The following is a 16,183-nucleotide window of genomic DNA, read 5'->3' as shown; positions in this document are numbered from 1 at the left end:
AAATATAAACAATATGATTATAAGAAATTCAAAAGGTCCTTCTGTCAGTGGTGTTTCACTCAATTCGGGGTCCCAGTGGACCCGGGTATGTGCTTAAACTATGTCCAATAGACAGGTATCGGCACCGTGAAGGTCATCTTGCTTTGTGTGGTAGGGCACAGCACAGCGGATGTCATTCCAGATCTAGAGCAGAGCCCAACTGGGGAAGTACCTCCACCTTACAGAAAACCGCAGCCAAATAACACTTGACCCTACACATAGTCTTGTGTTCCTGCCAGTGAGTAAGGTTGCCAGAGCTCAAATGAGGGTGCGGAGTGTTAGTGTCGGCAACGCGCATGTAACTCCTCTGGAGTTGCAGGCGTCCATAGGCTACGGAGACTGCTTACCATCAGGGGGGCCGTATGCTTGTTTGACACCGACGTAGTATAAAGAAAAAAAGTCATTATCGGGGTCGTGAACAACGTGCTTCGTGACTTTTCTCAGAACAGAAGGACTTAGTACTATTATCTATTTTGTACTCATTTGTACATAGGTACATACTTCCCGTTTTCTTTAATATTTACAGGCTATTGTCATCAAATGCATGTGAGCCCTTTGGCTCCCTTGAAGAATGAAAATAATTATATGAAAATTAATATGACTTAAAGCTCGCTTGTTTCAACAAATCTCTCAAGAGTTATCGCGCATGCGATGCCCTCTCACAAGGGTCTTTTTATTTGAATAAATACGATGGTACCTAGTGTACAGTAAGCTGCAGAGATAACTGAAACAAAATGATCAACGATGATTAATTGACGACCGGTCTGGCCTAGTGGGTAGTGACCCTGCCTATGAAAGCCGATGGTCCCGGGTTCAAATCCTGGTATATATACGGACATTTATTTGCGTGATTAACACAAATATTTGTTCCTGAGTCATGGCCCATGACTCATGGGTGTTTTCTATGTATTTAAGTATATATAAATATTTATATATTATATATATCGTTGGCTAACTACCCACAACACAAGCCTTAATGAGCTTACTGTGGGACTTAGTCAATTTGTGTAATAATGTCCTATAATATTTATTTTTCATAATATTTAATTATAATTGACCACTGATACCTTTTTGATTGAGGTGTTGCTAATGATATGATAAATTACGGCCGTTTAAGATAGCATATCACGATTAAACAGATGTTTTCTGTACTCGTATCTCCAGGTAACGAGAAGGCTTTCGCCGCCGGCGCCGACATCAAGGAGATGCAGAACAACACTTTCTCCGACAACACGAAGGCTGGCTTCCTGCGCGAGTGGGAGGATGTGTCCAACTGCGGCAAACCCATCATCGCTGCCGTCAATGGCTTTGCTGTTAGTAAACTAAACTTTATTACAGCGGTATTGGGTGTAGTTTGCTGTGCACTTGCTACAAAAGACGCAGAACAACTCTTTCTCGGACACCACGGAGGCCGGCTTCCTGTGTGAGTGGGAAGACGTGTCCAGCTGCGGCAAACCCATCATCGCTGCCGTCGATGGCTTTTCTGTAAATAAACTAAACTTTATTATAGTGGTATTGGGTGTATTTTGCTGTGCTTATTAGTGGTATTGGGTGTATTTTGCTGTGCTTATTAGAGTGGTATTGGGTGTATTTTGCTGTGCACTTGCTACAACAGATACATTATAATTAGGTTAGGTTGACCATTGTCACAATACAACAAACACTTCTCGCGTCGCTCGCCGTAGCTCTTTTTCAAAATAATCTGAAGATTTTTTAATGTTTAAACAACCCAACAACCACTGGGGAGAATGGAGAGTGCCCGGGTTGATTGCAACAATAGTTTACCTACAAAACCCAATTAACTTTCAAAGTTGATCTATATTAGGAAGGATGGCATTTGGAATTGAATCTTGCAAACATGAAAAAATGTATTAAAAAAAATCAAAGTAAATTTCCATGTTCATGTATATCATAAGGTTAGGGGTTTCAAACTTTTTTACTTCGAAGGGCGTATTGCATTTGGCACTTTGTTGGAACGGGAATCAAATTTGTAACCAACTCGTTCCGCCTGTCCAGCTCGGCGGCGGCTGCGAGCTGGCCATGCTGTGCGACATCATCTACGCCGGCGAGAAGGCCAAGTTCGGGCAGCCCGAGATCAACATCGGCACCATCCCCGGCGCGGGCGGCACGCAGCGCCTGCCGCGCTACGTCGGCAAGTCCAAGGCCATGGAGATCGTGCTCACCGGCAACTTCATCGACGCCCACGAGGCGGAGAAGATGGGTGAGTGAGCTAGACAGATGTAGGCTTGCTTAAGACAACACTGTTACTCATAACATAACAAGTTGATTTTCAACGCACACATAATCGGGTTTGAGCCTCACTGCTGTCTCTTCGAGTTGTGGATGTCTGCGTCTAGGGCATAAACATTAGGAAGTTCGAAAGCTGGTTTTAAGGTGCAGTGGGTTTCTCGAGCACTTTTTGAAAAATCGTAGCGCCTTTTTTTAGATCATAACACGGTTAACAAAAAATATGGATAACGATCTTGACTTCTTCAGCCCTTTCTCTAGTAACATCATCAATTCAAAACCTCGTTGGGTAAACAACTTTCGCTTGATAGAAAAGAAAATCACGAAGATAGGTCTAAAGTGCCATCCACCACCAACAACCATCGAAATTTTGTAACTATTTTTGCACAAACTTAGTAAATATGCGTTATTTTATTTTTGATCCAACTAATCGATTGTTTAATATAACTAAAAATAACAATTGGCTACTTGACAGTTTTTTTGTAAATGATGTCAAACGATCTTGATTTTCCTGAGCTTCAAATGTTTATATAGGACTCGTGGCATTTAAGCAACACAAAGGTCAGAAATGAGAGTTAAAGTCTGACGCTCGTACTCGACGATAGAAACGCTTCTAACAAAATTATAATATGATGTGACGTCATATCACATAAGTCTGTCCTAAACGTATGGAAGATTAAGGAAATTGCCATTTTGACCTTGAAATAATGCATTTATGTGTATAGTTGTCATACAATTTATTTTTCAATAAGATATAAGGAATCGAATGGTACCATTTTCTTTTCAATTTTTTTTTTTTTTTTTAATTTATTTAGGTAAACAAACAGTCACTACAAGAAAGGCTTAAATATAAAGTATTTTAAACAGTGTTTACAGTATGTGTGACCAACACCGTTCACCACTTATTAATTAGGTACAATTAGTTAGATTATTCGGAGATTTTATTTACAAGTTTTACAACACTGGAGCTTAAGGCTCCGGGAGGCATTGACATTGATAAATTCATGAAGAAGATAAAATAATCCTTAAAGCTTAACAGTTAACAGTGCATGCAGTGTTACTTTAATATTGAATAGTTACAATTTTTTTTTCGCTTCATATCAGTAGATGTTACATTTAGTTTAGTTATTATCTCTAAGTACATCTATTACAAGTTTTTTATATATTATTTTTGAAAGACAAAAAAAAATTGAAATTGTAATTTTTTATAATCTCAATATATTTTTTTAACTTACACTTTTTTATAATGGATGGCTCATTTTCTATCCATTAAACTAAATTTTGTTATAATATTCAACATGTGTCAAGTACCCAATTCAATAACAATGATATCTCGTATCAGCACTAGATACCCGTTCATTATTGTTATTGGTTTCCTGCTACCCAAAGGTTTTCTGGAAGAGATCGCTTTTGAGCGATAAGACCGACTGTTGTTACGTAATGTAATGTGTATTCTTTTTCTGTATTCCCTTTCCATTATTTAATGGACAGTAAAGAAAATATTATTTCTCTTTATTCATTTAAAATCTTAGGTTAGGCTATTTATAATATGAATATAAAAGTTAAATATTATTATTATTATATCTGATCTAGGGGCACGACCGGCCGTCCGCTCAATGCTCAGCAAGATGCGTTCAGAGAATGACCTGAACTCATGGCGCCTTTAAATGTCGAATTCATTTATACCCCCTTCACTCGCCTACCTTCAATAATTATTAATTAAAATAGGTATAATATAATGCGTTGTTTTATAAGGTAGAAGTCAGAGTCCCCAGTACATTCGCCATCAGATATATCGGAGCGGTCCAGGAACTCAAAAATATCCGGACTCGCACTCTAACGCCTTGACAATACCTTGGGCGCTCCGATATATCTGATGGCGACTGTACATGTCATCTTTGTAGTTACATCATTGTCAATTTGGCATGGGCATATCGAGAACTAGGACGTTTACCTCACCATTACCGCCATTCATAAATAAATAAGTCTTTTACCCTCTCAGGACTGGTGAGCCGCGTGTTCCCCGTCGAGAAGCTTCTAGAAGAAACCATCAAGCTCGCAGAGCGCATCGGCACGCACTCCCCCCTCGTCGTCAAGATGGCCAAGAAGGCCGTCAACCAGGCCTACGAGACCACCCTCAGGAGCGGGCTCGAGTTCGAGAAGCAAGTTTTCTACGGCACCTTCGCTACGGTGAGTTCTAGATGTTTCTAGAAGAGACTGAACACATGTCGCCTATCATCGAGAAATCAGTCGACTAGCCTCATGAGACTACTGTCAAGATTGGGCTAGTGTTTGAGAAACAAATCTACGGTACTTTAGCCACAGTACATTCTAGATTTTAGAGGACACGAAACTCTCGACATTCTCACACTATTCTTTAAATGCTACCTAATACTGAAACACACGCAACTTGTCAGTAGAAAAGAGGCGCGAAATTCAAATTTTCTGTGGAAAGTCAACTCTTCGCGCCTACATTTTTTAAATTTTCCGCTTGTGTCTACTGACAAGGTCACTGTGCCAGAGACCCAAGGTCGAGATTGATCGTTGAAGAAAAAAAATCTATTTTCACATTGGATGATTCCTTAGTCGAGTCCCATCGTCACCACAGTTAATGGCTATGGCTTATTACAACGAGTTAAGGTCTATTAATAGTCAATTAAAGGCCTGTGCACACCGGCTGCGTGTGCGTATACGTACACATGCACGTGAGCGTTGTAATATACAGGTCCTTCCTTATGAGAGACTGCTATTAGTGCAGTATAAAAGTTAGCTTTTGGAATTTATATAATTTCTCTCACTTTTTCTATTTCAGGAGGACCGCAAAGAGGGCATGACAGCATTCATTGAGAAGAGGCCACCTAACTTCAAGAATAACTAATTTTATAATTTGTTTATACTGAAAAATCTGAAAATGATGTAGGTCGTAAGAAAAAGTGCAATTATCTTGTTTAAAATCCAGTGTATATTGTTTTATTACCGTTTACTAAATATACTACTTTATTTTTAAGACTTTAATCTTTTCCCGCCTTAAGAAAATTGGAGACAACTAGAATCAGCAGACTAGACAAACACCAATATAAATACAATAATAGGTGTATTGTATTTATATTTTAAAACAATGTAGGCGCGAAGCGCGCATTATGTTTTTATAATGACAAGTTGGATGTGTTTGAGTATAGTTATTGTATGCGCATGAGAGGGGACGTGGGAAGCAAGAATGTGAATAAACGCGCTAACGTATTTTGGGTATTGTAAGAATTGGTTTGTAAGATTGAAAAGGGCGTTAGAATAGCAACTGTAACAAAGCTGTAAACACCGAGTTGCCTTAACCGCATCATATTGGAGTCAAATGATATTTTTGCTGATAGAATGGTGTATTTTACAGGAAACTCTTAAAGTGCATAGATGTGATGTGATATGATACTATTATCTCGTTATTATACATTTTATTATTCTCGTAAAGTATTTATTCATTGTTAACTGTGTACATAAGATGTCATATACAGGAGATATCGAACCAACAGCTGCCCGTTTCGAGCATACAATATATGTGATCTTAAAACTACTAACTATACTAGCTTAGTGACTAACTTATTATTATCAAACTGGTAATTCCAGATAAAACTCATTTAGGTTGTAAAATACATTTTCAATCAACCCGTTTTTTAACTTAAATTTAAAACGATTCCCCTCTAATATTTTTACTTCAATTGGCAGGGCGTTAAAAACACGTATTGCAGTATTGAATGTACTTCTGTAAAATATTGAGTTATTTGATTTTGGACATACAAGATTAAATTTGTACTAATCTCTGATATTATCTCTCTGCGAGGTTTTTTCCTAAAATAGGCGTCATTATTTTTTATAAAGAGGCAAAGTTCTAGAATGTATATTCCAGTAAGAGTAAGAAACCGCTTTTCTCTAAACACATTACGTAAGGATTGTTCAGTATGCATGCGGTATATTGTACGCAAACATGTTTTTGAAGGATAAATGTACCGTGAATGTCTACCGAGTTCCCCCAGAAAATAACACCGTATGTTAGCAGCGGAAACACATTTCCATAATATGACTTTTTGGCAACATCCTCAGAGCAAGTTCCGAGCGTTGTTAACTTTTTATTGAATTATGTAATTAATATTTGAATTTTAATATAATATTTAATCCTACCTATGTGTAAAGTTTAAATAAATAAAATAAACACGCGATTTGCCGCTACGGTTGCTAACCGTAAGTGAGTACAGCCCTTATATAAAGATGAGAATCTTTATTTTTAGCACTGGTACAAATCAGCTGGCAACTGTCACTTGAAAAAAATATAACCAAATTAAAAAGTCGTGGTGGTCTATTTTCAACACGGCTCCATACTTGCAACACTAGCGCTAAAAGTCAAATCCTTCGAGTCCTTTCAACTTGGAAGTATAGTATAGTATATGTGATTTGAGGAATAATCGGAAACCGACGTGTTTCTCACCTTGTAAATGAATTCATTTACATACATAGCAAATTAATGCAAAATGTTTTTACAACTTTAGTTATAAGCGAAGTTTCGACTCCTACGAGTGTGTTCTGCGCGTGAATATATATAGTAAAATCGGTTTCCATGTTTTGGGATCATGTTTACCGTAACAGGCATATCATGCAGGAGTTCGAGGACCTAGAAGTGCACAAAACCAGTGTCTCTGTATTTGTAGCGTTGTTTTACTTAGAAATGCTGTATATTCTGATTATGACGCTGTCAATATTGAACAGACTGAATCAGAATATGCCGTCGTAAATCGCCGAAGATTTCTCGGTATACCTCAACAGTAAGTTATGAACATTTAGGTTAATTACTAGTCGTGATTGCGATTTACCTAAATGAGTTTATTGAACTACTATAATCATTACTTCAGCAGTGTAGCTCCATACTGAAGTGTTATTAAAATTATGATTGGAAAATAATATATTTTTATATTATTTTACTGCAACATGTGACAGAAATATTTACTAACAGACTCCAAGCATGTTATTGACGTTGTTAATGAAATTTTTTTTCACAGTCATCAAATTTTATCTAATGTAACAAAACAGTATGAGTAGAAGTTGGAACATTTTTCTTGTCAGACTTCCCGCCTACACACAACCAACACCCATTCAATAAGAAATCAATGTTAGTAAGCTGCCCCACAACTGTACTTGATTGAGTCCCTGAAATCAAAGTGTATCTGTAAAAAAAGTTAGTTGATTAAAGTATCTAAAAATCTGATTAGAAAAATTACTCCATTTAAACATTGTTGTGAGTTGTGAGTAGTTAATAATTATTACTGAACATTGTTTTAAAATATTAAGTTGATTCCTTAGTGATTTTCATGCAATCATGTTCATCAAATTGAGTGTGGATTTGCTACTTGGTACATGACCTTTACCTTGTTGCTTACTATCTCATGGCATATCTAAATATTTATCTATTGTATGTACAAAACAACTATGTGTCCTTGAACCAGCATAAACTAACATCTCACACATACTTAGAAAAATATGTTTTAACTTGGGGCTATTGTTACTTTTGGTCAAATCTGTTAGATAACATGGCTGTTTGTGTAACAATGTTTCTTGAATTCTAATAAATCAAATGCATTCCAGAATCTAAAATTACAAACAGACTCTATAAACATTATAAGCAAACACTTCAATAAAATAAAGTATCACAATCTTCCCAATAGTGTACAGTAAGTGCCAAAACTTAAGTACCCACATTATATTAACATAGTTTAACTTTCTAAGTCCATTCCTGACTTGTTGGTAAGGTTTTGATACTGTATGCACTATACAGTATATCTTTGTAGGAAAATTGGTTTACAGCCAAGTCAGGGCCTAAGATAAGAAGAAAAACATGGTTTTAATAAATTGTTTCAACTTACAGATAATTAATTGACAATGACTGACATTAAGATAAAGGAGCGGCTGTACCTCTCAAAGCCGGACAACATCTATGTGGACCATCACCAGCTAATGCAGCATCAGGTTGATGCTCTCCGGCTGCTCTATGCCCAATATAAAAAGGTAAAGGTTAAGAGTAGGCTGATGACTATAGAATATCCTAAAACCCATGTTTGTTAAGTGATGCTCAAATTTAAACATATTTTTTTACATACTAAGGTATGTCAAATTCCATAACTAGTTATTCAATTGGTTATGACAAAAAAAATCTAAAACTAAGATAATAACTTAAAAAGGTTAAAACCGGTTTTGGCTTATAGTCAAAAATTTTAGAAATCTTAAAAATCAAGAAATCACTGAAATATGTGTGTTAGGAAATGAGTACATGAGTACACATTCAGTTTTGGTTTGGTTATAACTGGTTTGAATTCCCTATTAAATATGCATACCTATCAAAGTCTATTTTTCAAATTTGACTTAGCATTGTATCACATGAAGTTTACGCTTATTTTTATTATAATCTAATCATTTTTTAGAAAATGGGTGGTTTGATTCTCAACGATCCCAGTGGTTACGGGAAGACAGTGGTGGCAGTGCTGTTTCTGCAGGCGCTGCGGCAGGTACTGCCGTCGCCCGCATTGGTGCTATGCCGTGCGACAGAGCTACAACACTGGCGACACCACTTCCACACCTGGGCCACCACGGAAGGTCAGTAAAAGGGCTTTGCCAAGAAAATCGATATTTCGTTATCTCTCTGGTCGAATATGCAAGATTGGTTTTTGATTGGTGTGGTGGGGAATTGGTTCTCGTGGTAGACCCTCAGTTTACACATACGCATGAGATCGTGTTAGTCGGAATTTTACGATCGGATTAATAGACGTACAGTAGCATAGAGTATTTTATACCAATCAAAAATGTATAGCTAACAGAAATAAAATATTATCATTTTGTATTGGACTTTCTTATTTATCTTTCAAAAATATTTTATGCTTATTTTCTATAGCTCGTATAATGTCAAAACATTGCTTATGCTTACAGAGAATTCGGTTCTTTCAATTTACCTATTCGTCAAAATCTGATTCTAAATATTCAATATTTATATAGCATCGTTTGCAGACGTTTTTGCTTGTTAAAAAATAATTTAGTATGGGTAGCACATCGTTACTGGTGAATTTCCAATATGACTTGGAACTCCGGTAGCCGTCCAAGAAGTGTAACGTTCTTACGGTAGATGTCGCTAGGGTCCCCTAGACCCATATGGTGGAAAAATTTGCTTCCTAGGGATGAGGTCTTGGTGGCTTAGATGGCAGAGCGCTGGAGTATCGATCCAGAGGCCGTGAGTTCAAGTCTCACCCAAGACAGTAATTTTTCCACTTTTAAATTTATTCTAAGCTACATAGGTGCATATCGTATAAAGATAGGTACGATAGATAAGTTCTGTCACAAAGGTTTTAACTAGTGAAGAAGCAGATAGACCAATAATGATCAAAATATCAGTACTTTACAGAGTGATGCTTAAAACACTAAAAAACATTTTGAAGATGCACCCTTAATATCTTGAAAATATCGTAGAGTTCTAGATATTCATGAGCGCCATATTGGTTCCGAATGTTCCGATATAAATTTCAATGACGACTGTATATTTTAACAGTGGGCAACTTTACTAATAAAAATTCTTTGGACTTAACTCTTAACATCTTGAAAATATCGTCGAGTTCCAGATATTCATGAGCGCCATATTGGTTCCGATATAAATGTCAATGACGACTGTCTATTTTAACAGTGGTCAAATTTATTAATAAAAATTCTTTGGACTTAAACAGGTCCTAAAGCCAGTTCTGTGAAACCCAAATACAAGCGATGACATAATGATATCCTAATAATTTAATTTTACTATCGGGGCTACTTATGGTAATATTTAGTATCCGAGCGCCGATTAGTCGGCCAAATCCATAAACGTTACATCCCTATAAAGTTTATAAATACACTGTGTTTTTAGTGTTCCGTACCTCAAAACAAAAGGAAAAACGCAACCCTTATAGGATCGCTTTGTTGTTCATCTGCCTGTCTGTCAAGACCATATAGGGAACGTGTGGAGACATCGAGTTGAATTAAAACCATAGACTCAGGTCTACAACCCCTTTAAGTTGGAAAAAATAAAACTTCTAAGTTAACGTAAAAAAAGACGCGGCCGTTTATGCCGTAAAAAAAACGTAAATTTTGAGACTCAAGGGAATTAAAATTTATACGATACTTCCCGTCGGCCTAGAACTATGAAATTTGACAAATAATATAGTCTTAAACCTACTATAAATATGTAAAAAATAAAACTTTTTTTTAACTCTGTTAGTTTCATTAATGAGCATAAATTCAGTTAATTTCTAAAAGACACCGTTATTCTAATTAACGTCATTGTGATAATAACCAATATATTTTTTTTTATATATATTATCTAATAAAAATGTTTGACCCCCATACAAACTTTCATCCCCTTTTTAACCCCTTTAGGGGTTGAATTTCTCAAAATCGCTTCTTAGCTTTTGTACACTTTATAAATGCAACCTAGTGTGTAAATTTCAACTTTCTAGCATTTGTAGTTTCGGCTCTGCGTTGATGAGTCAGTCAATCAGTCAGGACACGTGCATTTATATATATAGATTAAAATTAAAACCAATTTTGTAATTAAGTTATTTTCCGTAGAAAGTTACCAATGGTTTTATTGAATTCCAGACGTAATCTTCGAGTCCTCTAACCCCTACGTGAAGAAGTCCATCTTCGTGAACACTCGGCAGCAGCTGCCGTCGCTCTGCCGCCGCACCTGGTCCGTCGTCGTGGTCGACGATGATCTGCCGAGGGAACTGCAGGCCGACTTCAAGATATATCTCACTAATGAAGATATGAAGGTATGTACTGTAGAACAATGTGGGACAATGGGAAACTATCTAAATGGGACGCGACAGCATCTGAGAGCAATTGGAAATTTGGAAATTATTTACTATTTGTTTACTTTGGGATCGTCGATAGACGCAAATACTAGGGCTGCTATTTATATATCCGGAAACCGGGATTACAATCTTCTTAAATAGTATATTTAACCTCCATGGTAAAATTTGAACTTTTTTGAGTACTGGCCGGTATATTTTTTCTTTCTTATTAACGCTAGTGTTTTGTTTTGGACGGGTTTTAAATGTCATCTCGCTGCAAGAATGGAACTCACTCGTGAAAATATTCGTGATATGATTTATTATGATTTTCGGCGTGGTTTAACGCAACAACAGTGCATAGATCAACTAACTTCAACTTTTGGTGATGAAGCTCCATCTAAAACTACAGTGTATCACTGGTTTAGCGAGTTCAATCGTGGACGTAGTATGCTTACGGACGAAGTTAAGGCAGGTCGCCCGAAACCACAAAATATTGAGGCTGTGCGAAAACTTATAATGGACGACCGACATGTTACGTACCGCAAGATAGAGGCGACACTGGGTATTTCTATGACTAGCATTAATAGCATATTACATGATCATTTATCTGTAAAAAAAAATTGTTCGCGTTGGATACCGCACAACTTAACTAAGGAGCAAAAAGATGCTCGCGTCGAATGGTGCAATAAAATGTAAAAAATATATAACCGTGGTGACTCAAAGGCCGTTTATAACATCTATACAGGTGACGAATCCTGGGTCTATGCATACGATCCCGAAACGAAGCAACAGTATGGGTGTTTCAAAATGAGCCGAACCCTACGAAAGTTACTCGTGCAAAAAGTACATTGAAACAAATGGTGGCCTGCTTCTTCGGTATTAATGGCCATGTAGCTACAGTGCCACTAGAAAACCGTAAAACGGTTAATTCAGATTGGTACACGACCATTTGCTTACCAGAAGTATTTGAACAAATTCGTAAAACTAACCAGCGACGAAGAATCATTCTTCATCATGACAATGCCAGCTGTCATACGTCACGCGAAACAACTCTATTTTTGGAAGGTCAAAATGTGGAATTAACGGGTCATTCCGCCGTACAGCCCTGACTTGGCACCCAATGATTTTTATTTATTTCCCAATATAAAAAATAAATTACGCGGTCAACGATTTTCGACCGCTGAAGATGCTGTCGACGCATTCAAACAACACGTTATGGAGGTACCTCAGGCGGAGTGGCAGAAGTGCTTCAAAAATTGGTTCACACGAATGCAAAAGTGCATAGATCATCAATCACTTTGAAAAACAATAAAACCATTTTCAGCCGTGTACGTTTGTTTGTTTTTTTGTTTCCGGATATATAAGTAGCAACCCTCGTACGCGGCTGGATTGTGAATAACTGTACTTCACAAAAGGAAGTAAAAATCAGTGTCACATTAATAAAATAGGTACTTACAATTGTTTATTTTTATGAACCTACTTTATTAGAACGTTATTTTATCTTCCAACCAGCATTTAGTTCTCCGGCGAGTCTGTAAGAAAAATGAAATAAATAGGGATCAAAATCACCTTGAACAGGTCGCGTATTTTTTGCTTGTTTTTTTTATTAATTTTTTCCGAATTTTACATAGAATTATGATAGCGGTAGCGATAGACAAAGAGCGGGGAAGTAGGTTATCTTTATACAAACGCACCGCGCGCGGACTATGGAATTCTGCAAAAGTGAGACAGTATATTACGTTACATTATATAGTATGTATTTCAGCATTAAATAAGATTTCAACCGTTGTATATTAATAATAAAGGTTCTGTGCCTATAAGTTTTTTATCAGTAACAATTGTGACACAACTTATGACCAGACTAAGTACATTATGCTCATCCCAAATACCCCGAGAGCTGAACGATATTTTTGAAAATAAAACTTTCAAAATTTTCTGTATAAGGTTTTTATATGCAATTTTAAGAATCTACAATTTTGAAATCAGTTTTGAGACTTGCAGCCCGAATCAACGAATATATGTGGGGCTGGAAATGAGGAAAGTGGTTATTGTAGTAAAAGAGTAGTTTGAGGTTGAATACAATTATAAACATCCTTTATGGATTTCTATTAAAATATGATCAGGCACATAAAATAATAATATGTGACCGCGGCCAGCAAAACGTCCCACTTTTTCGCTTGCCATAAGGACGAGATTTGCTTGTATCTTTATACGAATAATCCGACAACTGACAAGGCGTCCTTAGGGCACGCAACAAAGTGTGACGATTTGCCGGTCGCGGTTACATATGAATACCAAAAATGTAATGATACCTAAAATGCCAATTTTTTGTTGAAATTTTGAGATTTCAATGCATTTTTATGTTACGTTAACAAAAATAAGTAGATTTTACTTGCACTATAGAGATCATAAATAAAAAAACAATTAAGGAAATTAACAAGGGCGGAGCTATGGGGTGTAGGCGTAGGGGGGAGGGCGCAGACGCCGCAGTAGGGCACACGCTGTATAAAAAATTTGAGCTCCAGGGGAGGGTTGCGCTCTGAAGCTAAAATACTTAATTCAGAAGAGTACCTCAAGGCATATTTACAGATGTCGCTCCATGTTACGAATCATTAATGTTCCGCTAAATTGTTTATATTATTGTTACAGGAAAATTTGAACACGTTTGCTTCAATACACCGATGGATGTTCCCCAAAGAACCTGAGTTCGACATCAAGCAAGTCACAGGACATAAAAATAGTCCCGCGGATTTCGACAAAAAAGCTTATTTACTCGATTTTTTGTTTGAAGGAATTGTATTTAGAAGCAAGAATTTCACGCCGTTTAAGAAACCAGAGGTATGTAACGAGATTCATTTATAGTATTTTGACTGTATGGGGGATTAGGATGACTCTGTTTTGGCTTAAAAACTTTGTTAATATGTACCTATGTGAAGTCCCCAACCCGCATTGAGCCAGCGTGGGTACTATGGCTCAAGTCCTCGCACATGAGAGAAGGGCTGTGCCCAGCTGTGGGACGTATTTAGGCTGAATTATTATTATTGTTTATTTTAAATTGGGTAACCGTAAAAACTCCTCTTTATATGCTACTAGTGAATAATTTTGCACATTTCAGTATCGATCAATAGTTTCAGTAGCAGAGGGTTCTTCTTAGTGCTGTATAAATTCCCAATACCAATATTTATTTTACTAATTTAATACAAAATTAAAGTGTATTCCTTCCATTTTCAGACACAAGCACCTCCCGTACCGATAGTATTTGAGCCACCGCGGATATCACGGAAAAACAAAGACGCAACTGGAACGAAAATAAAGCGCTCCAAAGCCAGAATAGAGGCAGAGTCCAACCAGGCGGCCAAAATCCCGAGAACCGAACCTACAGAGAGGAACTCCACTATCACATCTAAGGACTACTACAAAGATAAAGAAATGGACGTCGAAAGCTTTATAAAAAACGAAAAGCCGATAACAGGAGAAGGTGTTGAAGAATTCATGGATTTCCAAGCAATGATAAAATCCGATACAGAGAATTTTAAAGACATAGTTAGGAATGAAAGATTGAATGGTGATAAGGTTATTCTTACAGAGGAGAATACAGACGTGTGCACCGCTGACTACCAGGATGCGATAAATGATATAGTTAATAATGAAAATGATAAAAGTAATGAAGAAACTTATGGGAATATTGATGTTAGGGTTACGGAAAGTGATTCGGATACAGGAAAGGCTAATAATAGTGTAAATGTGAGTACAGAGAATGATGCAGAAGTTATAAGTGTAAGTAATAATAAGATAGAAGTACCCAATTTAGAAGAAAATAAGGATGAGACAATACAATTAGTTAATAATGAATCGAAGAAAGATCTTGAAACTAAACTAACTGAATTGGAAGAGAAGACTTTAAATAAGTTTAAGGGGTCGATTTTAGATAGCTTATTCTGAATAAGTATGTTTAACCGATAGATGTCAGATGTTTGCATTTTAAAAAGTAAGAGAATATGAACTGATTGTTTATATAGGTGCATTATTGAGCACGGTGAATTTCTGTTGGTTAAAAGTTAGTCAACTGAAACATATATACTAATTAGAACATGTATGTATTGTACTATACAAAAGACAAAATCATGGAATTTCTGTGTAACTAATAATTAGTCAACATTTTTTATGAAACCATTTGTAGTCTGACTTTAGTACACGCGAGACTAACTATGAATTGGGAATTATTTTAAAACTTACTATCAACTACGTGAACTACGATAACTACGTGTAGAATCTGAGACGGGACTAGAAATAAAGATATAGAAATCAAGTGATGATTAACCCTTTTCCAGGCATAGTACTATTTATCGACCACATACGCGCCATTAGAATTTCAACTTTAGCACTTGTAGGTTCAAATTAGATTACACTTTCAGGAAATGTTACTTGTCTTCAAATGAATCATCAAAGCTGGATTAATTGGAATATAGCCAAATATTTTGGGAAAACCTTGTAGATTGGTGTGGCCTGGAAAAGGGTTAAGAACTTGAAGTCGAGGCAAACTATAGTGTTTATGGAAGATATAGACTCAGACTCAACTCTACCCAGCGCTATAATGTCATCGTTGGTAATACGTTTCGTGTCAAGTTTTTCTAAGTCTAAAATCTTTCGGTGTGGTAAGCAGACAAGCCTAATAGGGCTGGCGTAGACTACAACAAATATTATTATTAAAGATAAAAAAGTCAAGTGAGGATTTCTCATTACGTCTCCTGCACACCTATATAGATGTTGCAGTTATCAGACTTGTCAAAGTTTTGAAAAAGTGCATTTTTTTTAAGCTTTGCGTAAAACGCTTTAGTGTCTGGTTGGCCAAATGCGGCAGTTACAGGATATCAGAGGGCCTACCGCGAACCACGTTCGACGTGTTGCCTCCCTGTCACACTTACGTACGAATTTACGAGTGCGACAGAGAGGCAACACGTCGAACGTGGTTCCCGGTAGGCCCTCTGCCAGTCTCACTATTTATGCTAACGTTCTAAAGGTTAGAATGCGATGAATTGATTTACATTGAT

At 36.7% G+C, this 16,183-nt stretch overlaps 2 protein-coding genes across 2 annotated transcripts; both read left to right on the top strand.

The window, feature by feature from the left end:
* The first annotated feature begins 1,163 nt into the window (after nt 1-1,163).
* Nucleotides 1,164-5,293, top strand: LOC133527569 (enoyl-CoA hydratase, mitochondrial-like). The gene is made up of 4 exons (XM_061864626.1): nt 1,164-1,352; nt 2,056-2,260; nt 4,289-4,476; nt 5,099-5,293. The coding sequence occupies exons 1-4, from the start codon at nt 1,179-1,181 to the stop codon at nt 5,162-5,164; spliced, it is 633 nt and encodes a 210-aa protein (XP_061720610.1). The 5' UTR covers nt 1,164-1,178; the 3' UTR covers nt 5,165-5,293.
* A 1,419-nt stretch (nt 5,294-6,712) lies between these two features.
* Nucleotides 6,713-15,173, top strand: LOC133527553 (uncharacterized). Its single transcript, XM_061864610.1, has 6 exons — nt 6,713-7,094; nt 8,192-8,331; nt 8,745-8,916; nt 10,939-11,111; nt 13,782-13,970; nt 14,364-15,173. The coding sequence occupies exons 2-6, from the start codon at nt 8,206-8,208 to the stop codon at nt 15,072-15,074; spliced, it is 1,371 nt and encodes a 456-aa protein (XP_061720594.1). The 5' UTR covers nt 6,713-7,094; nt 8,192-8,205; the 3' UTR covers nt 15,075-15,173.
* The last annotated feature ends 1,010 nt before the right edge of the window (nt 15,174-16,183 follow it).

This window comes from Cydia pomonella, chromosome 18 (genome assembly GCF_033807575.1).
Source record: "Cydia pomonella isolate Wapato2018A chromosome 18, ilCydPomo1, whole genome shotgun sequence".
Taxonomy (NCBI): Eukaryota; Metazoa; Arthropoda; class Insecta; order Lepidoptera; family Tortricidae; genus Cydia; species Cydia pomonella.
Note: the sequence above shows the minus strand (reverse complement) of the source record. Positions and strands in the feature narration are given on the sequence as shown.